Below are 23,563 nucleotides of genomic sequence, written 5' to 3'. Positions count from 1 at the left end.
ATTTTTTTAAATTATTTTTAATGTATTATTGGTCACAACATATTCCTTGTCTCTGAAACCCCTAGAGGTTCATCATGATATTGCAGGGGTGCTTGGGTTTGTTACAGAAAGACTGTCACATGACCATTTTTTTTTTTTTATACATATACGTGTTTACAAATATAAAGTGTTTGATATTAAAATCTATCAAAATATTACTTCACTCTGATATCAAATAAGTTACAAAAAGTCTTGTAAATGTATTGTTAAGTATATGTATTAAAGATAGACCCACACATGTCCGGGTTTCTCAGAGTGGAAGTCATAGTTGGGTTAACTTAAAGCGGTGAATGAGAGAAAATGTTTTTTTGTGTGTCCCCATTTGCTCAGATAGCAGAAGAAAAACGCCACAATAGTGATTTCACAACTTTCAAAAAGAGGGGGAAAATAGAGTGAGATTGATAACGGCAAATATGTACATTTTTACCGTCAAACGCCCTCACAGCAGCGGTAACTTTTTATTTTTTTTGTAATTTGAGGCAAAGTATTAGTGTTATAAATGTACGTACATTAAAAAAAAATGAAATTACAAAAAAAAAAACTGCAAGATTTACGATATTGATGACCGTTAAAACGCGTCATCGCAGTCTGTGAAAAGGCTCGCCACAACGTTATATGTGAGTGAGTACGTAAAGTGAATAGGGGAATCTCATCGAATTCACCCTAATTTAGATCACTGGAGTTGATATTTATGACTGGAGTTGGAAACAGTGAGATAGTTGTAGTAGGGGGCGATAAAGCGCTGTGTGTGTGTGTGTGTGTGTGTGTGTGTGTGTGAACGCCGCGGAGAAACACGAGGAGGAGGAGCTTCACTCCGGGTTAAACCACAACAAAGATGGAGGCGCTACATGACAGCTAGACTTGCGTTCTTCATCGCGCCGCGCTCAAACTCGCGCTGAAGTGAAGAAGATGGACGCGCCGCCTCTGTCAGAGCAACGCCCGGAGAAACGCGTCCGCATCGTGGGCTCCGAGCTGGTGGACAATTACACGGTCAGTCCGGGGGCTTTGATTTGGGTCGGTTCTCAGGGCACATTCAGGCTTAAAGACGTGCGAATAAAATAAGTGAAAATGATTTATATTGTTAGTTTAGATGGATAAACGCATATTTAGTGTAGATTAGATTCATATAGGACTTGTGTGACGTATAAATAACACGTTTTATGAAAACTGAGTGTTGCATAAGAGCGGATGTCGTTTTTTTTTATTTAAATAATATATATTTGATGATATATATAAGAGTTATCATTATGGGAATTAACATCTAAATGTTGATAAATAACCAGTTAAACTCTGCGGACCCTGTACATTGACCCTCTACTTTCTGCAGATATGCATCACTTTGGCATTTGTTTTACACAAAGTAACTTAATTACACTAATTAAATTAAAAAATAAATAAACTAAATAAAAATTAGCTTTTTTATGTACCCCCCATACCCATATACAGTGGTATAAATGCAATATCCCTATGTCATTTAACAGAAAACACTGAAATTTCAGGGTTTTCTGTAAAATGACACAGGGATATTGCCTTTAGGATGAATTTGATATGCTGGAAACAGCCCAAACTGTCTGCAGGGTGCTAGAACATTATCTGTTTTTTTATATTTTAAAATATTTAAAAAATAGAGAAAGGTATAAATGCAATATCCCTGTGTCATTTTACAGAAAACCCTGAAATGACATAAAACACTATAAAATATAAAAAAAACAGAGAAAATGTTCTAGCACCCTGCAGACAGTTTGGGCTGTTTCCAGCATATCTCAGCAAACACTATTACAGCTCAGACAACATATACTCACATGTTTATCACTTTTAGCAGTGCTTTATGAAACTTCAGAGGGTTTCCTGTAGAATGACACCAGTATTGTGTGTTAAGAGACACTGTGTGTGTGTGTGTGTGTGTGTGTGCGTGTGTGTGTGTGTGTGTGTGTGTGTGTGTGTGTGTGTGTGTGTTTATGGGAAGCTTTTACATTTGGGTCGGACAAATCCAGGCGGAAATGATCCCCGAGCATAAGAGGTTCATAATAATAATAATAATAATAATAGCGTGTCACTTAAATTATTTGCATCCTCATTTGCATAATGCACAATATAAGAGTTATATATGAATCTATGTTCTGAAATATCTCACGATTCTCACTGTATTCATCGCAGTTGAGTGTTTATATCTCACAATTATGGCTTTTTTTCCCAACAGAATTGTGAGATTCAGTTTCGTTTTTAATAACCCACAAATAACTCACAAATTTCACTTGTGTTTTAGAATTGTGAGATTTAAACAGGTTATTGAAATGGAAAATCTCACAATTGCGTGTTTATATTAGGGTTGCAAAGTTTCCAGAAACTTTCCAGGATTTTGGGAAAATTTCTGTCATTTTTGGGGGACATTTTCCGAAACTTTTGGAAAGTTTCTAGAAATTTACCGGGAATTTTCAACCCCTTTGCAGCCCTAGTTTATATCTCACAATTCTAGAACAGAAGTCAAATTTGCGAGATATAAACGCTCAACTGCGACGAAAAGTTTCCGGAGATTTCCACAAATTAAAGGAATATCTTTCAGAAAGTAACACGCAATTGTAAGAAACCAGTCAGAATTGTACATTTTTGAAAAATGGAAAATGGAAACTACAACTTATCTCACAATTTCCATAATTTTTTGGGGAAATTTTCCGAAACTTTTGGAAAGTTTCTAGAAATTTACCGAAAAATATCAGCCCCTTTGCAGCCCTAGTTTATATCTCACAATTCTGAAAGAAAAATGTCATAATTGCGGGATAAAAACGGGCAGTTCTGAAATATCTAACGATTCTGACTGTTTTTATTGCAGTTGAGCGTTTATATCTCACAATTATGGCTTTTGTTCTAGAATTGTGAGATTTAAACGGGTTATTAAAAACTGAATTTCACAATTCTGTGGGAAAAAAGCCGTAATTGTGGGATAAAAATGGGCAGATCTGAAAAAATCACAATTTTCATCGCAGTTGAGCGTTTATATCTCTAAAATTTGACTTCTGTTCTAGAATTGTGAGATTTAAACGGGTTATTAAAAAGGAAACTTCAACTTATCTCACAATTTCCATAATTTTTTGGGGGAAATTTTCCGAAACTTTTGGAAAGTTTCTAGAAATTTACTGGGAATGTTCAGCCCCTTTGCAGTCCTAGTTTATATCTCACAATTATGTGGGAAAAAAGCCATAATTGTGGGATATAAACAGGCAGTTCTGAAATATCAAACAATTCAATATTCTGACTGTTTTCATCGCAGTTGAGCGTTTATACCTCACAAACTTGACTTCTGTTCTAGAATTGTGAGATTTAAACGGGTTATTAAAACAGTAACTGAAACTTATCTCACAGTTGCGTGTTTATATTAGGGTTGCAAAGTTTCCAGAAACTTTCCAGGATTTTTAGAAACTTGTTGAATGATTGTTTAAAACACATTAATGAGTGTTTAATTGATATTATGGAAAACAAAGTGACGTGTTTCCTGAACCCCGTCAGGTTTACATCATCGAGGTGAAAGTTGGAGAGCACAGTTGGACCGTCAAACATCGTTACAGCGACTTTCACGATCTGCATGAGAAGGTGAGTTACGCCACATCCCATCACACACTGTGTTCATAGTTCAAAGCTGATTAACTGTTGTTGACTCTAGCTCACGGTGGAGAAGATTGATAAACATCTGCTGCCGCCCAAGAAGATCATCGGCAAAAACTCCAAGAGCCTGGTTGAGAAGCGGCAGAAGGAGCTGGAGGTCTATCTGCAGACGCTCCTGAGCAGATTCCCCTCCGCCACCCCCAGAGTCCTGGCACACTTCCTGCTCTTTCACTTATATGTAAGTTTTAATGTGATCAGAAGTGAAGAGATTGTGATCATGAAGATTCCTGAGCTGTCACATGATGCTGGTTAAACATTAGCCGGAGTGTGTGTGTGTGTCATCACATCCAGATGAGTGGAGTTGAGCCGTATAAAGGGACAGTAGTGGTATTGATCTCTAAAGGCTTTTGTCTGGAAGAGCCATATGACCGACCGGAGTTGTTTTGGAGAGGAGAAATGCATTTGTTCTCGATTGGCACTTGTGTTGGGTTTGTGCCCGTGTTATTTTAGCATAGTTCTATGGGTGCTTGTGTTTTCATTACGCAATGGAAAAATAAAAAAAGGTCATTGCGAGTTTAAATCTCTTTTTCTCACAATTGCATATTGATATCTCACAATTCTGAGAGAGAAAATGTCATAATTGCGGGATAAAAATGGGCAGTTCTGAAATATCTAACGATTCTGACTGTTTTTATCGCAGTTGAGCGTTTATATCTCACAATTATGGCTTTTGTTCTAGAATTGTGAGATTTAAACAGGTTATTAAAAACTGAATCTCACAATTCTGTGGGAAAAAAGCCATAATTGTGGGATAAAAATTGGCAGTTCTGAAAAAAGTCAGAATTGCACAAATATAAACTTGCAATTGTGAGAAAAACAAGTTGAGATCTCACAATTCTGAGAGAAAAATTTCATAATTGCCGGATATAAACTAGCAGTTCTGAAATATCTCACGATTCTGACTGTTTTCATGGCAGTTGAGCGTTTATATCTCACAAATTTTGATTAAAAAAAAAAACATTTTATAACAATTACATGTTGATATCTCACAATTTTGTTGGGAAAAAAACATAATTGTGCGATTTAAAATGGGCACTTCTGAAAAATTGCACAAATATAAACCTGCAATTGGCAGTTCTGAACAAAAGCCATAATTGCGGGAAAAAAAGCCATAATTGCGCAAATATAAACTTGCAATTGTGAAAAAAACAAGTTTATATCTCACAAATTTCACAATTGTTTTCTAACAATTACGTGTTTATATTAGGGTTGTGAAGTTTCCAGAAACTTTCCAGGATTTTTGGAAACTTTCGGTTATTTTTTTTTGGAAATCTTCGAGAAATTTAGCGACAAATATCAGCCCATTAAAAACGGGCAGTTCTGAAAAAAGTCAGAATTGCACAAATATAAACTTGTAATTGTGAGAAAAAAAAGTTGAGATCTCACAATTCTGAGAGAAAAATGTCATAATTGCCGGATATAAACTCGCAGTTCTGAAATATCTCACGATTCTGACTGTTTTCATCGCAGTTGAGTGTTTATATCTCACAAATTTGACTTCTGTTCTAGAATTGTGAGATTTAAACAGGTTATTAAAAAGGAAACTAAATCTCACAATTCTGTTGGAAAAAAAGCCATAATTGGATAAAAACGGGCAGTTCTGAAAAGAAAAAAGTCAGAACTGCGCAAATATAAACTTGCAATTGTGAAAAAAAAACAAGTTTATATCTCACAAATTTCACAATTGTTTTCTAACAATTACGTGTTTATATTAGGGTTGTGAAGTTTCCAGAAACTTTCCAGGATTTTTGGAAACTTTCCGTTATTTTTTTTTGGAAATCTTTGAGAAATTTACCGACAAATATCAGCCCCTTTGCAACCCTAGTTTATATCTCACAATTCTGGTGGGAAAAGCCATAATTGCGGGGAAAAAACAGGCAGATCTCGAAATTCGGAGAAAAAAAGTCACATTTCTGACTGTTTTCTTACAATTGCGTGTTCATTTCTGAAAGATATTCCATTAATTTGTGGAAATTTTCGGAAACTTTTCATCGCAGTTGTGCGTTTATATCTCACAAATTTGACATCTGTTCTAGAATTGTGAGAGTTAAACGGGTTATTAAAGAGGAAACTGAAACTTATGTCACAACTGCGTGTTTATATTAGGGTTGCAAAGTTTCCATGAACTTTCCAGGATTTTTGGGAAATTTCTGTCATTTTTGGGGAAATTCTCGGAAAACTTTTGGAAAGTTTCTAGAAATTTACAGAAAAATATCAGCCCCTTTGCAGCCCTACTCACAATTAGATTTTTCTTTAAAAACATTTTCTAACAATTACATGTTGATATCTCTCAATTCTGTTGGAAAAAAAGCCATAATTGTCCGATTAAAAACGGGCAGTTCTGAAAAAAGTCAGAATTGCACAAATATAAACTTGCAATTGTGAGAAAAAAAAGTTGAGATCTCACAATTCTGAGAGAAAAATGTCATAATTGCCGGATATAAACTCGCAGTTCTAAAATATCTCACGATTCTGACTGTTTTCATCGCAGTTGAGCGTTTATATCTCACAAATTTGACTTCTGTTCTAGAATTGTGAGATTTAAACGGGTTATTAAAAAGGAAACTAAATCTCACAATTCTGTTGGAAAAAAAGCCATAATTGGATAAAAACGGGCTGTTCTGAAAAGAAAAAAGTCAGAACTGCGCAAATATAAACTTGCAATTGTGAAAAAAAAACAAGTTTATATCTCACAAATTTCACAATTGTTTTCTAACAATTACGTGTTTATATTAGGGTTGTGAAGTTTCCAGAAACTTTCCAGGATTTTTGGAAACGTTCCGATATTTTTTTGGGAAATTTTCTAGAAATTTAGCGACAAATATCAGCCCCTTTGCAACCCTAGTTTATATCTCACAATTCTGGTGGGAAAAGCCATAATTGCGGGAAAAAAACGGGCAGATCTCGAAATTCGGAGAAAAAAAGTCACAATTCTGACTGTTTTCTTACAATTGCGTGTTCATTTCTGAAAGATATCCATTAATTTGTGGAAATTTTCGGAAACTTTTCATCGCAGTTGTGCGTTTATATCTCACAAATTTGACTTCTGTTCTAGAATTGTGAGAGTTAAACGGGTTATTAAAGAGGAAACTGAAATGTATCTCACAATTGCATGTTTATATTAGGGTTGCAAAGTTTCCAGAAACTTTCCAGGATTTTTGGAAAATTTCTGTCATTTTTGGGGGAAATTTTCAGAAACTTTTGGAAAGTTTCTAGAAATTTACCGGGAATTTTCAACCCCTTTGCAGCCCTAGTTTATATCTCACAATTCTGTTGGGAAAAAAGCCATAATTGTGGGATATAAACAGGCAGATCTGAAAACAGTCAGAATTGCGCAAATATAAACTTCAATTGTGAGAAAAAAAGTCACAATTGAGATGTAAAGTAGGCTGAAAAGGGGCTGAAATGTTTAATGTTTGACAGAATGTTTCTGTACATTTCTAGAAACTTTCCAAAAGTTTTCCAGAAATTTTCACTCAAAAAAATGTAATCTTCCCAAAATCCTGAAAAAAGTTTCCAAAAATTAAGATAAGTTTTAATAACCTTTTAATAAAGTTTTAAATCTCACAATTCTAGAACAGAAGTCAAATTTGCGAGATATAAACTTTTTTTAATATGTCTATATAATTTTTATTTCAGTTTTATATTTTGTTATTTTATTATATCAATTTAAACTAAATGAAAAAGAAAAGGTTTGCCTTGGCCAATGGCTGTAATAAAATACGTTTTTATTTAATTTTATTTCAGAAAAGGTTTTATTTTATTTCATTTAGCAGTGTGTTTTATGGTTCTAGTTTTAGTTACGTTTAGTTATAATAACCCTGATTTGTGCACATAAAAGTGCTTCAAGTCATGTCCTCAGAAAATGTAGAAAAGAAAACCGTCTGTACGGAGGAAATTAAAGCCGTTTCTGCATTCCTCTTGCGAAATCTTTCAGGAAATGAGTTTGAGAAGCACATGCCGATCATTAAAGCTCAATGCAGTGATGTTCCTGTCAGCTGGTGCAGATTTCCAGTTTTAACAAAAACGTCCTTATTTTCAGGAAATCAATGGAATCGCTGCTGCCTTGGCCGAAGAGCTCTTTCATAACGGTCGGTCACTTCATTTCAATGGCCAGTTATTACATGCTTGAAATGTACAATTTAACCCTCTGGTGCTCTTGGTTTAGGGGCTGCATTGGTCATCTTCCCGGTCATAAGTGACCAGACACCTAAAAATTAAACTTCCTCCACCCCAGTAAAACCAATGCAATTTATTTTTTTTCAATAATATTTTTTCTTTTTAATTTTGTATTTTGAGATGATTTGATGGTATTTTTTAATATTTATGCAATAATTATGGTATATTTTTGCCAAATTTAAATTTGTAAAAATGTAAAAAAAAAAAAAAAAAAAAAATTTAATTATTGCAGTTTTTAGGTTAAAATAGAGACTAGCCCTTCAAAATACATTTTTTTGAAGGCAGATTAGCCCCTCTCTTGGAATTATTTAAGAAAGCATAACCACTAGAGGTCTCTATGGAGAGGCTTGAGAATTCACTAGTTCTCTTTTGAACACCTTTAATGATTTTTTTGTTGTTGATGGATTTGAATATATATATTAAAAAATCTCCAAGACTTTATTATAAAACATTTTTTTTGTTTGAAATATAGATTATAGACCGAAGAGCACAAGTGGGAGTATTTTTTTACGACCAATTAGCATGCTCAAATCATGCCCTCAATTTGTTTTTGTGTTTACATCCTTAATGCTAGAAAAGTCACCAAGTTTCATATTTTTCAGATAAAGCAGTGATTTAAAAAAATTCTAAATGTGGTTCATAGGTTCAGTTTTTCATAGGTGTGTGTGTGAGTGTGTGTGTCAATATCACACTCTTGATGTTTTAGAGTGTCACCTCTTCACTGCTGTGTACTTTTTTCAGCATTGTGGCCGATTTGTAGATTGTACACACAAATATTCTTAGAATTTGTGTTTTTGCAGATTTCCCATTCATTTCCTATGGTCGCTCATTTATGACCGAAGACAATGAACGCTACTTTTTTTAGCATGCTCGAATCATGACCCCAATTTTTATGTGTTTACATCCCTAATGCTAGAAAAGTCACCAAGTTTCAGTGTCAGAAAGGCCCGAAGAGCACCAGAGGGTTAAAGGAACACGCCACTATATATTCATTTTTGTGATTTGCATGCTCATTTGCATTATGCATAATATGAGCATCATCTTGTCCTCCCAGAATGCTCTGTTAAAGGTGTTCTGTGGTCCCCCAGGTGAGCAGTTGTTGGCGGCGGGCCAGGTGTTTGAGCTCCGCCCCCTCCAGCTGTACGCCGTCACACAGCAGCTCAAGCTCGCCAAGCCCACCTGTGCCAATGGAGATGCCAAGGCTGACCTCGGGCACATCCTGGACTTCACCTGCCGCCTCAAGTACCTCAAGGTCTGAGTGACACTTCACTGAAATCACTGAAGTTAAAACTAGTACATTATTGCTCATTAATATGTAATATACATTGTATACACATATATTTATTAGATATTAGTGCTGTCAAATCAATATATCTGTGTATATATTTAAATAATTTAAATATAACACATTCATTATATTTATATTAGTGCTGGGCATCGATTAAAAAAAATAAAATAATTAATCGCACTTTAATCGCAAGTTTTTAATATTTTGATATTGTAATAATTTCAGTTACTCTCCAAATTAATGTATAAACAATTTAAAGACAGCATATTTTAAATATGTGTTGTATTATCATGTTTTTATGAATGAAGGCCAGTATCACTGATACTAAAGTGTCTATGAAACATTAATGACGTTACATTACAGTATAACTGAAAGCTCCCAATTTCAACATTTACTAGGCTTTAAAAAAAACTACTTTTAATTTAAGTGAACTTAAAACTATCTCTACATAAACCCAAAATAATAAATGTTATATTTACCCATGGCCTTCCCTGTTATACATACAGAAATGTAATAGTTATCTTTCTTAACTGCATAAATAATAAATGAAATATAGATGAATCATCATTAAAGCTACACTTGTCTCTGTTCCAGTTGTTCTGTGATGAACATTAATGACATCATCATCAGTGCTACTGTCACTTTAAGAACAGCCGCGCATCTCATTTCCTCACAACTCTTTAAGTACATTTAAGATGTTATTTAACTAATTTAAGACTCTAATATGAGAATACTCGAAATCCTCTGTGTTATTGTTTGTTCAAGAGCAAAAGAGAACTCGATGTGAGCAGGAAACTGACGCGAGTCTATCTATGCGTCGAGTGTGTGTGTGTGTGTGTGTGTGTGTGTGTGTGTGTGTGTGTGTCCCTTGATTAGCTGACATGAGACGCATCCACACAGACAGGACACTCACACACACACACACACACACACAGGACATTGGTATACAGCGCGCTCTCTTGTGTCTTGTCGCGCTTCGAAGCATTTACATGAATAAGAGCGTGATGATCATGTAATGCTAAGCAAAAATGGATATAAAAACGGACGCTGCGTTATTTGCGTAAAATATTTTTAATGCGTTAAGCTGAAAAAATTAATCGCCCGCGTTAACGCGTTAATTTGCCCAGCCCTAATATATATATATATATTAGGGCTGTCAAAAGATTAAACGCGATTAATCACATCCAAAATAAAAGTTTGTTATTACATAATATATGTGTGTGAACTCTGTTAATTATTATTTATATATAAATACACACATTCATGTATATATTGAAGAAATATTTGCATGTATATACTGTATATACATTTATATAATCTATAATATATGTAAATATAAATGTTTTATATATAAAAATATTTTTTTCTTCAATATATACATGCTTGTGTGTGTATTTATATATAAATAATAGTTAACAGAGTACACACACATATATTATATAAACACAAACTTTTATTTTGGATGCGATTAATCTTTTGACAGCCCTATATATATATATTAGGGCTGGGCAAATTAACGCGTTAACGCGGGCGATTAATTTTTTCAGCTTAACGCAATTAAAATATTTAACGCAAATATCGCAGCGTCCGTTTTTATATCCATTTTTGCTTAGCATTACATGATCATCACGCTCTTATTAATGTAAATGCTTCCAAGCGTGACAAGACACAAGCAAACGCGCTGTATACCAATGTCCTGTGTGTGTGTGTGTGTGTGTGTGTGTGTGTGTGTGTGTGTGTGTGTGTGTGTGTGTGTGTGTGTGTGTGTGTGTGTGTGTGTGTGTGTGTGTGTGTGTGTGTGTGTGTGTGTGTGTGTGTGTGTGTGTGTGTGTGTGTGTGTGTGTGTGTGTGTGTGTGTGTGAGTGTGAGTGTCCTGTCTGTGTGGATGCGTCTCGTGTCAGCTAATCAAGACACACACACACACACACACACACACACACACACACACACACACACACACTCGACGCACAGATAGACTCGTGTCAGTTTCCTGCTCACATCGAGTTCTCTTTTGCTCTTGAACAAACAATAACACAGAGGATTTTGAGTATTCTCATATTAGGAGTCTTAAATTAGTTAAATAACGTCTTAAATTAGTTAAATAACGTCTTAAATGAACTTAAAGAGTTGTGAGGAAATGAGATGCGCGGGACAGCGCGTGAGATCCGCGGCTGTTCTTAAAGTGACAGTAGCACTGATGATGATGTCATTAATGTTCATCACAGAACAACTGGAACAGAGACAAGTGTAGCTTTAATGATGATTCATCTATATTTCATTTATTATTTATGCAGTTAAGAAAGATAACTATTACATTTCTGTATGTATAACAGGGAAGGCCAAAACAAAAGAAACAGTTTTTTCCCCTTTTAGGCCAGGCATGTGTAACGTGCCAAGTTGCTTCTTCTGCAGACTTTACTCTCGCGTGTCACGTGACCAGACTGTAATCGCAGCCTTTGCGGTTAGGAAATCGTGTTTTATCATATCGCGATATTATCGCAAATGCAATTAATCGTTCAGCCCTATTTCAGAGCATCAGATTTACACTAAAATATCTTCATTTGTGTCTGAAGATGAACGGAGGTCTGACGGGTGTCCAACCACATGAGGCTCAGTCATTAATGACACAATTTACATTTTTGGGTGAACTAACCCTTTAACTGTTCAAATTCAGATTCCCGGAATGAAAGTAGCGGTGGGGACGAGTAACATCGAGGAGCAGAGCCTTCCGTTTGACCTGTCCATCTTTAAAGCGCTGCTCCAGATCGAGGTGAACTGGCGTTTGCGTGTTGTGTTGAATCGAGGCTCTGCGATGGATGATGTTTCTAACACGTCTTTATTTCCAGATCAGTGATTGCGATCCTGGACAGATCAAGGGCCTGCCTTCGCTAAAGCCCACGCTGGCCACGCTCAGCATACACCTCTCCGCCGGGAGTATGAAGGTACTTTAGATGCTTCTGTCTTCTGCAACACATTTGAGTCTCAGGGTTCTATCACACACACCCGGCGCGACGCTAGTGTGTTCTGCTAGTTTCAGCCAACGCAGTTCTCATTTAACGGTCTAATCAGATTCAATGATCTATGCTAAGCTATGCTAAAAGTGCTAGTGCCAGACCTGGAGAACGGCTGAATGGATTCGAAAACGGTAAAACTCGACTGTTTAACCCGGTCGGCTCGCTTTTTTTCTTATCCGTGCCAAAGAGACTCAAATAACTATATCATTCAGGCAAGTGTTGTATATCATTATAATCTGTTAAGTTTCTATTTTTTGTGTACAGTCACAATAAAAACAAATTGTTGTGCTTTTTGCAAATATAAAGAAAACAAACATAATGCGCAATCTCAGGGTTCCCACTCGTCCTGGAAAACCTTGAAAACCTGGAAAATTGATGACAAATTTTCCAGTCCTGGAAAACACATGGAAAATTAGAGAAAATGTCAAATGTCCTGGAAAATCTTGTTGTTGTCTGGGAAAATTATTTAAAAAAAAAGTTATTTCTCTAGCCGAGTATAAAGAGTTTATCGCTGGCCCAAACAATTAGCGCTAGTTGCAGAAAGCGCATGTTCAGGAACGCTGAGTTTGATGCGTGCGAGTAGTATTTTTGAATAATGATGTTTAGTCTTGTTAGCTAATGCTAATGCTATAACCGCTCAAATGTATGCAGTGAATGTTAACTCGTAAGCTTCTCCCTAATCACATCATTTTGATATAAAGTCACATTTGTGTGTTATAAAGTCAGAATTGCGTGATATAAACTCGCTAGTCTTTTCTTCACAATTGACTTTTTTGTGCAGTTGCGAGTTTATATCTTGCACTTCTGACTTCTTTTCTCAGAATTGTGAGATCTAAACTGCAATTGCAAGTTATAAAGTCCAATTCTGAGGAAAAAAGAATTGCGACAATTTTCGCGTTTATATCACAAATATGTAAACTCGCAATTGCGAGAAAGTCAGAATAGCGAGATAAAAAGTCTCAATTACCTTTTCTTATTCTGTGGTGTAAACAAGCTTCCATAGTCATAATGTATGATTAAGAGCTCATGTTGAAAAATGCTGGATTGTTAAGTAATGGCAATAAACTGGGCGGCTTTTAAAGACTTAGAAAGCAATATTTGGCATGATTTAGAAAGCAATATTTGGCGTGATCCTTGTCTTTTTATTCCCACCGTAGTAAAATTGAAAATGTCCTGGAAAAGTCCTGGAAAATGGTTGCTGAAAAAGAGTGGGAACCCTGGATCTGCAGCCTCTCTGTCAAAGACGTTCATTCAGATAGTCTTCAGAAAATGAACTGTAACTTAGTGAATACTTGCCTCACAAACATGAGACATATGTCTAAAGAAATGCTGAAATGTCCGGTTTTAAACACTGTCAACTAAATCGAAAACAAATATTCTGTGTTTATGTAATCCGTTCGATTAGAGAGTGATGTCAGTCACCCGCGAGCCACTTCATTATCTGCTAATGCGGCCACGCCCACAGATCGCACGCTCTTTCAGATTCAAATACTGACGATCTAGAGTCGACGCCCACATCAACTCATACGAACACATCTAGTGGCGCGCTGTAACGCTACTTCAGCTACATCGCCTTGAGACGCGTTGAGGAATAATTCACCTCATGAAAAGCTGTTCATGTTCTGTCCAGACTGTTAATATCGAGTTTTGTTTTGTAGAAAGTGAATTGCTTTCTTTACAGACAATTTATACAAAATGAAATTCAATCTTGATTTAAATGATTTATTATTACATTTTTTAGCATGAGACTACTTTCAAAAACAAAAAAAGTTAAAACATTTTTAGAAAAATTGCTCTTAGTAATTTTTGTATGGTTTCTAGTCTAAATATTTAAACATTCTTAAATCAAGATGCATTTACTAGATAAGTATAATATATAATTAGGGCTGTCAAAAGATTAATCACATCCAAAATAAAAGTTTGTGTTTACATAATATATGTGTGTGTACTCTGTTAATTATTATTTATATATAAATACACACACAAGCATGTATATATTTAAGAAAAAAATGTTATTTTTATATATAAAACATTTATATATATTTTAGATTATATAAATGTATATACAGTATATACATGCAAATATTTCTTAAATATATACATGAATGTGTGTGTATTTATATATAAATAATAATTAACAGAGTACACACACATATATTATGTAAACACAAACTTTAATTTGGATGCAATTAATCACGATTAATCTTTTGACAGCCCTATATATAATATGTCCTTTGTCCTGCTGCTCTCAGTCACATAAGTACCTGAAGCTCATTCATTATGCAGCTCATTATGCGGGCTATTGTGTTATTTTGTTATCTTAGGTGATACTCATCATTATTCATTAGATATTACGCCTCCTCGCATATGGGCTTTGTGAAGAAAAACTGTCTTACACATTGTAAATCAGTGTATTGTTTTATGTGAATGAGTAGACTCAATGATTCTCACATCAGTTTAAAGCAAAAACTCTAGGCAAATACCCCCATTAGTCAAAGGTCTTGTGGATACATATCTATTGTGTGTTTTGAAGCCTTAATTTTAAAACAAAGTTTTTTGTTTTCTTAAAAACCATGCATAAACATTTTTCATGCATGTACATACATGCTGCTCACATATTATGGTAGCCCAGTTTGTGCTGAACACAGTGTAATTACACTTTTGCCATTCATGTGTTTATAAGCAACTGAAAAAAACACAAATGTCAGAGCATGTCAAAACTTCTAAAGGGCCCCAAAACAGCTCAGACTCCTAGGGGTTAACTCTGAGATGGGAAATGAGCCTATTTTCAAAAACAGTGGCGTGTTCCTTTAAAATAAGGCCTTTAAAATGAAGTAGAGCATGTTTAGATACAAAAATGGGTGGTTTTAGTGTCAGCTAAAAGCGAAGTTGGCACTGTATGTTGTGCGATTGACAGTGTACGCTCTTCCTTCAACAGGAAATCTTAGTTCCCGAAGCGTCTGAATTTGCGCACTGGGAACCTGAGGGAGTGGACACAGACTGTCCTGTGACGGCCATCATTCCCACATGGAAGACGCTCACCACTCTGGACATGAGCCGAAACTACATCCGCTGCATCGACGAGTCGGTGGTGAGTTCACGTTATGTGAAATAAATACCACTTCTTTCCTTGTCGATTATAAACGTTGTGCTCTTTTTCGTAGAAACTGATTCCTGGAGTGGAATTTCTTGATCTGAGCCATAATGAGTTATCTCTAGTGGAGAACCTGCAGGTGTGTGGTCTAAAGATGGACTTAAAGGAACATCTCCTGATGATTCCTCTCCTCATCTCATCCCAGATGTTCATGTGTTTCTTCCTTCAGTTTTTTGAGGATCATTCCAGGATTTTTCTGCTCATAATGGACTTCAATGGGAACCAACGGCTGAAGGTCCAAATCACTGCAGTTTCAGAGGAAGGGCTTCAGAGGCTCTGACCAATCCCAGACGAGGAATAGAGTCTGATCTAGACAAACCATCGCCACATTTACAACACACACACACATTTATACACTTTAACCTCTAATGCTCATCTGGAGCTGCTCTGAGACACACCACGGGTTGAGCAATCACGCCAGAAAGGTCACGTGATGTAGGCGGAAGTGCCGCCCCTGTGTTTACAAAGACTAACACACACACATCCTTTAGCAGAAACACTCCATCTCCAACTTCACCATCGTCCCACATCGCCGCTCAACCTTTTTCTGCTGAGTGTTTATCTCATAATTAGGACTTTTAATCATAATTTAGATTTTTAAGTCATAATTTTTTACTTTAAATCCAAAAAAATTTTATTAGAATTTTTAAAGTCCTAATTTCAGCTGTTCATCTCACAATGACTCCGCATGTCATATTTATGACTCTTTATCTAATAATGAGAACTTTCAAAATCATAATTTTGACTTTTTATTTTATAATTGACTTAGCATGTCATATTTTGACTTTTTATCTAATAATGAGGACTTTTAAAATCATATTTTCAAAATTTTATCTCTTCATTATGACTTAGCATGTCATATTTTTGACTTTTTCTAATAATGAGGACTTTAAAAATAATTTTCAACATTTTATCTTATAATTATGACTTAGCATGTTGTATTTCGACTTTTTATCTAATAATGAGGACTTCTAAAATAATATTTTCAACATGTTATCTCTTAATTATGACTTTATGATAATTGAAATGAGCTGATCTGTGATATAGTGGAATATTTAGTGTCCTGACTGAGCAAAGCCAGAGGCGATGGAACCAAACTCACCAAACTCAACCCGTGGTGTGTCTCAGAGCAGCTCCAGATGAGCATTAGAGGTTAAAGTGTATAAATGTGTGTGTGTGTTGTAAATGTGGCGATGGTTTGTCTAGATCAGACTCTATTCCTCGTCTGGGATTGGTCAGAGCCTCTGAAGCCCTTCCTCTGAAACTGCAGTGATTTGGACCTTCAGCTGTTGGTTCCCATTGAAGTAGAGCTTCGATTAGTCTCAAAAAAATCAAGCCTGAGCCCGATTTAAAGCCGACCATTTTTTAATACGTGTGCGTTCTAACGAGAACGAGCCTGTGCGAAGCGGAGCAGTGTGACGGACACTCAATAATCCGCTCCACTCATGATATTTATCTGTACTGTAGCTACTATACTTGTTGTAGCCATTAAACAATGTACTTTGTTTCATATTTATGTTTAAATATTATAATGTTATTTTTACATTTCATCTGATTATGAAAAGTGCAAAGATGCGAGTGGGTCAGAGATGATTTTGAGCACTTCATTGAGTTTTGTTTTGTAGAAAGTCTTTCTTTAAAGTCAATTTGGTTTTGTGTCTTAATTTTAATAAATGTTTCATCAGCCAATCGCCTGGATTTAATAAATCAGAAGCGAATATAGCAGACAATAATCGTGACATGAGGCGCTGGCGCGATCACGATTGCTCTTGAACACGTCTCATAAATAAACCCAAACTCAGCCTCACACACATGAGAAACATGAGGAGAGAAAGCTTGAAGTGGCCACTTTTAAACGGACAGAAATATTGAAGCAAAGCGTGATGATGGAGGTTCTGTTCAGAATGTGGCGCTTCATCACCGCATGTGCTGCGAGTTTAACACACAACTCTAATCCTGACTTGTGCAACTTTCTACACATTTGTTTCTTAGTTGTAGCATTAGTTTTTAATTTGCTAAATATATATATATATATATATATATATTATTTCTGATTATGGCATAGCTTTCTGCCCACCCAATTAGGCTAATAAAGTAATGATTAAACACAAACGCTTGGATAGTGGCGGGAAATATCGGCCCGAGGGTCAAGTTCGGGATCGGGCAGAGAATCTAAACACTACATTGAAGTCCATTATCCTGGAATGTTTTCCTAAAAAAAAAAAAAAACTTGAAGAAAGAAAGACATGATCTTTGAGATAGGGGTGAATAAATCATCAGGAGATGTTCATTCTGAAGTGAACTCATCCTTTAATACAGAAAGAGAGTTTTAATGTATTAATTTGTACATTTCTCATGGCAGCATTTGTATAACCTGGTTCACCTGGATCTGTCGTTCAACAAACTCACTGTCCTGGAGTGTGTCCACACTAAACTGGGGAATGTGAAGACGCTGAATCTGTCTGGGAATCAGCTGGAGACGCTCTCCGGCCTCAGCAAACTCTACTCATTGGTGAACTTGGACCTCAGCAGCAACAGATTAGCACAGGTAGTGTGTGTGTGATTTGCTGAATGCTGTGTTGTTGGTGCAGTTATTAGCTTGGTTCAAGTCTTGTGTTTTGCGCAGCTGGATGAGATGAGACACATCAGCTCTCTTCCCTGTCTGGAGAAGCTGGCTCTGGCTGAGAACCCCATGTGCATCATCCCAGATTACAGGACCAAAGTCCTGGCCCAGTTCTGCGACCGCGCCTCGGAGGTATAGAGTCTCGTCACACACACTTGGGTGTTTTCCTCAAGGCCTGAGCACACCGGGGCGATTATCGCCAGCGTTTCGAGACGTTTTTCATTATGTCTTTGTGTTCACACTCAAGCCATTTTCACTGGCGATGCAGCGAGTGAACGGGCATGCTAAAGTCATAATTAGGAGATGAAATGTGGAAAATATGATTTTAAAAGTCCTCATTGTTAGATAAAAAGTCGAAAATATGACATGCTAAGTCATAATTATAAGATAAAATGTTGAAAATATGATTTTAAAAGTCCTCATTGTTAGATAAAAAGTAAAAATTATGACATGCTAAGTCATAAATAAGAGATGAAATGTTGAAAATATGATTTTAAAAGTCCTCATTGTTAGATAAAAAGTCGAAAATATGACATGCTAAGTCATAATTATAAGAAAATGTTGAAAATATGATTTTAAAAGTCGTCATTGTTAGATAAAAAGTCGAAAATATGACATGCTAAGTCATAATTAGGAGATGAAATGTGGAAAATATGATTTTAAAAGTCCTCATTATTAGATAAAAAGTCAAAAATATGACATGCTAAGTCATAATTAGGAGATGAAATGTGGAAAATATGATTTTAAAAGTCCTCATTATTAGATAAAAAGTCAAAAATATGACATGCTAAGTCATAATTAGGAGATGAAATGTGGAAAATATGATTTTAAAAGTCCTCATTGTTAGATAAAAAGTCAAAAATATGACATGCTAAGTCATAATTATAAGATAAAATGTTGTAAATATGATTTTAAAAGTCCTCATTGTTAGATAAAAAGTCAAAAATATGACATGCTAAGTCATAAATAAGAGATGAAATGTGGAAAATATGATTTTAAAAGTCCTCATTATTAGATAAAAAGTCAAAAATATGACATGCGAAGTCATAATTAAGAGATAACGTGGAAAATATGATTTTAAAAGTCCTCATTATTAGATTAAAAAGTCGAAAATACGACATGCTAAGTCATAATTAAGCCACAAGGTGGCGCTGCACCACTTTAGGCTTTTGACACTCGCTTATCACGCAGAAGAAGAAGAGAGACAGTATTTACGTGTTTGCCAAAACCATAGATATCCATAATAAAGTCTAGATGTCTCGTCCGCTGCTGGCCAATGGAGGCTGACGTCCGCTCCTGGCGGCCATCTTGTCTCACTCAGCTCGCTCACTCATTGTGTTTTAATGATGCGTGTACTTTTTAAATAACCATAACTTGCTCAATTTTCTACCGATTTTCAAACTGTTTGGTTTGTTATAAACGTCAGAGATGTAGTTATGACACTGCATACTTATGAAAAATTATTCATAATTTGTTCAGAATTATAGCCACGTTAATAACGTTTGTAAGAAACCAAACCATTTGTAAATGCGTCCAGATTTCAGCGAGATGAGAGTATTTGTGTTCAGATCACTCGTCTTACATCAGGAACAAGATGGCCGCCAGAAAGCTGGCCTGTGACAAGATGGCCGCCAGAAAGCTAGCCTGTGACAAGATGGCCGCCAGAAAGCTGGCCTGTGACAAGATGGCCGCCAGAAAGCTAGCCTGTGACAAGATGGCCACCAGAAAGCTGGCCTGTGACATGATGGCCGCCAGAAAGCTGGCCTGTGACATGATGGCCGCCAGAAAGCTAGCCTGTGACAAGATGGCCGCCAGAAAGCTGGCCTGTGACAAGATGGCCGCCGCTGATGACTTTATTATGGATATCTGTGGTTAAAACCATTCATACACTTTAGCTAACTGGCCAGCAGCATTAGCAGCTCATCTTCTTCTTTGTCTACTTCCTCTCCGTCGTATCAGTGTGTGTTCGGCAAGAGCGTTTTGTACTTGAGTGCCACCAAGTGGTGTTTCACTGTAACTACACCAGCTCCAGACACATCAACTAAAGCGTCGATCTCATTGGTCGGACAGTTTTTAACTCGCCGCGTCAAAACCAAAAAAACCAACCCAAGGCGTTTTTTAAATGACGCTTTCACGCCATAGACTGTAAAAACATATGGGCTAGTGTTAAACACGCGTGACACTCGTCCTGGTGTGAACGGGACCTAAGCACATCTGTCTGAATGTGTTTGAGAGGATGGTGTTTGAGAGGATGGTGTTTGAGAGGATGGTGTTTGAGAGGATGGTGTTTGAGAGGATGGTGTTTGAGAGGATGGTGTTTGAGAGGATGGTGTTTGAGAGGATGGTGTTTGAGAGGATGGTGTTTGAGAGGATGGTGTTTGAGAGGATGGTGTTTGAGAGGATGGTGTTTTAGAGGATGGTGTTTGAGAGGATGGAGATGTAATCCCCCTTGTGTCCCGCAGGTGTGTTTGGATGGAGCGATCACCACAGAGAAAGAGCTCGACACGGTGGAGGTGCTCAAAGCCATTCACAAAGCCAAGGTGGCCAAAGACAGAATGGCCAACAACGGCAAAAAGGTGTTTTATACATTTATATATTAGTTTTTTATGCAAAAATAAGTGAAATCGATTATTATTATTACTATTATTAGACTTTTTTGCTTTTATTTAGTAGGAAAATTCCTTTTAGTTCTTTTTTTATTATCATAATTATTTATTGTTATTATTTGAACATATATTATTATTATTATTAAACTTGCTTTTAAGTAGGAAAATTAATTTCTGTAATTTTTCATGATGACGATAATAATAACTATTATTATAACATTAATATTTATTTTGTACTATTAAAATTATTTTAAAGTGTACGATCAGACGTTTGCTTTTGTTCAGTAGGAATATTAATTTTAGTATTTTTTCATGATGATAATAATAATAATGTATTATTTTTATTATATTACACTATTATTATTTTAACATTTATTAGTTGACTGTTTAGTAGAATATTCCTTTTAGTAATTATTCATGATGAAAATAATAATAGTTATTATTATTGTAAAATTATTATTTATTTTGATTTAACGTTACTATTATTTTAAAATGTATTATTTGACTTCTGATTTTGTTTAGTAGAATATTCCTTTTAGAATTTTTTTCATGATGATATTATTTTTACCATATCACATTGTTTTTATTTAACATTATAATTATTTTAACATTTATTATCAGACGCTTTTGTTCAGTAGCAATATTAATTTTAGTATTAATATTATGATTATTTATTTGATTTTATTGTATTACATTATTATTTAACATGATTATTAATTTAAACTTTATTATCAGATGTTTGCTTTCGTTCAGTAGGAATATTCCTATTAGTATTTTTTAATGAAACTGATAATACTTTATTATTTTTATTATAATGCATTATTTATTATTATTTGTTTAGTTGAATATTCCTTTTATGGTCATAATAATGTAATAATCAAATAATGTTACTGTTGTTATCACTATTATTAGCATTTATTATAAGACGGTTTTGATTTTGTTCAGTAGGAACATTAATAATAATGATATTATTCCAGCGGTTATGTAATGTTTTCTGATGTCATGTGATTATGGGGTGTGCGGATGGCTTTCTTTCATCTGAGCGACACATTATTATTCTCAAACGATCCTTTAGGTTCGAGTCGGGCTAACCTTGATATCCAGCCATGAGAACTAACAGATGATTTATGCGCTCACACTGATGCACGTGTGTGTGTCCGCCTCTGTTGCATAACACACACATTTTCCAGTGATGCGTTGTGGCGCCTCCTCCTGGCCAGATTCTGATACTGGATATCACATGACTGCAGTCCTGCTAAACACATGATAAATCTGATTATTGTTGATGCAACGGCTTTTGCATGTGCTAATGTAATATATGTTGTGCTCATGTCTCGGAATTACCGTAATTATAATGACAGGAAAATACATCAGAGCTGTTCAGTTTGGGAAGAATTAGCTGAAAATATTTAATGTTTTTCTTTTAAAGGAACACGCCACAATTTCTGCTCATTCTCCGACTCCCCTAGAGTCAAACAGTCGAGTTTGACCGTTTTCTCATCCATTCTGGCGCTAGCACTTTTAGCACAGCTTAGCATAGATCATTGAATCTGATTAGACCGTTAGCATCTCTCTCAAACAGGGTTTCTGCAGGTTTCACCAAGTCAAATTTAAGACTTTTTGAGACTATTATGAAATGTAAGATCTATAAAAGGAAATTCAGTCACAAAATGATTCAAAATGAACAAATCGATAAACTTGCACTTCCTCATAGCTCAATCCCACCAGGATTTCGCAACTTTTTTTGTGTTATTTTGAGATCAAAAATACTTTTTGTGTTGGTAATTTCCAGAAATTAGCATTTTTTTTACATAATTCGGATACCACATTTACCATATTATGCGTTATGTTCGATGCACAATAGTCACACGTGACAATAGAACAAACAAAACACATAAATCTTGTTTATTTTGCTTTAGGAATAATGCAGGATCTCAAAAAAATGCATGTTGATTTTTCGTTGTATTTAGCAATCGCAGAAACATGAAAAACTGGACGACTATTAGGATAAAATCTGTTATATGTGTCTGTGGTACAATCCGAAAGAGACGCCAATATAGTGTTGTTACGATACTGGAATATCTAGCTTCGATATTCGCTACCTAAAAAAGTATCGATATTATTTGATACCTAAAAAAGTATCGATATTATCTGATACCTAAAAAAGTATCTATATTATTCGATACCTAAAAAAGTATCTATATTATTCAATACCTAAAAAAGTATCGATATTATTCGATACCTAAAAAAGTAACGATATTATTCGCTACCTAAAAAAGTATCTATATTATTCGATACCTAAAAAAGTATCGATATTATTCGATACCTAAAAAAGTAACGATATTATTCGATACCTAAAAAAGTAACGATATTATTCGATACCTAAAAAATTAACAATATTATTCGATACCTAAAAAAGTAACGATATTATTCGATACCTAAAAAAGTATCGATATTATTCGATACCTAAAAAAGTATCGATATTATTCGATACCTAAAAATAGTAACGATATTATTCGATACCTAAAAAAAGTAACGATATTATTCGATACCTAAAAAAGTATGGATATTATTCGATACCTAAAAAAGTATCGATATTATTCGATACCTAAAAAAAGTAACGATATTATTCGATACCTAAAAAAGTATGGATATTATTCGATACCTAAAAAAAGTAACGATATTATTCGATACCTAAAAAAGTAACGATATTGTTCGATACCTAAAAAAGTAACGATATTATTCGATACCTAAAAAAGTATGGATATTATTCGATACCTAAAAAAAGTAACGATATTATTCGATACCTAAAAAAGTAACGATGTTATTCGATACCTAAAAAAGTATCGATATTATTCGATACCTAAAAAAGTAACGATATTATTCGATACCTAAAAAAGTAACGATATTATTCGATACCTAAAAAAGTATCGATATTTGATACCACAGGGGAAAACCGCTGCATATACTGTCAAATAGATATTTGTATTATAATTTCTT

General features: G+C 35.1%; 2 protein-coding genes across 7 annotated transcripts in view; both read left to right on the top strand.

Annotated features, from left to right (window-relative positions):
* The window catches only part of LOC307120889 (uncharacterized protein), a 678,898-nt gene that overhangs the window by 400,501 nt on the left and 254,834 nt on the right, over window positions 1-23,563 (top strand). The gene's annotated exons all lie outside the window — the stretch shown is intronic.
* The window catches only part of LOC307120865 (nischarin-like), a 34,519-nt gene continuing 11,599 nt past the window's right edge, over window positions 644-23,563 (top strand). For 3 of the 6 annotated variants that reach the window (XR_013815876.1, XR_013815879.1, XM_079808066.1), the window contains exons 1-12: window positions 824-1,029; window positions 3,544-3,627; window positions 3,698-3,877; window positions 7,742-7,790; window positions 8,967-9,130; window positions 11,841-11,936; window positions 12,013-12,108; window positions 15,119-15,271; window positions 15,345-15,413; window positions 17,697-17,882; window positions 17,961-18,089; window positions 20,420-20,533. Coding sequence is in view for 2 of the 6 variants with exons in the window: in XM_079808066.1 (XP_079664192.1) it covers window positions 949-1,029; window positions 3,544-3,627; window positions 3,698-3,877; window positions 7,742-7,790; window positions 8,967-9,130; window positions 11,841-11,936; window positions 12,013-12,108; window positions 15,119-15,271; window positions 15,345-15,413; window positions 17,697-17,882; window positions 17,961-18,089; window positions 20,420-20,533 (1,401 nt within the window). In the remaining 4 variants the exon portion in view is untranslated. Of the gene's footprint in view, window positions 1,030-3,543; window positions 3,628-3,697; window positions 3,878-7,741; window positions 7,791-8,966; window positions 9,131-11,840; window positions 11,937-12,012; window positions 12,109-15,118; window positions 15,272-15,344; window positions 15,414-17,696; window positions 17,883-17,960; window positions 18,090-20,419; window positions 20,534-23,563 lie in introns of all 6 variants that reach the window. The other 3 variants (XR_013815877.1, XR_013815878.1, XM_079808065.1) reach the window with 2 other exon arrangements.

Source organism: Gobio gobio (genome assembly GCF_949357685.1).
Source record: "Gobio gobio genome assembly, chromosome: 24".
Taxonomy (NCBI): domain Eukaryota; kingdom Metazoa; phylum Chordata; class Actinopteri; order Cypriniformes; family Gobionidae; genus Gobio; species Gobio gobio.
This window is presented reverse-complemented; position numbering and strand designations above follow the sequence as displayed.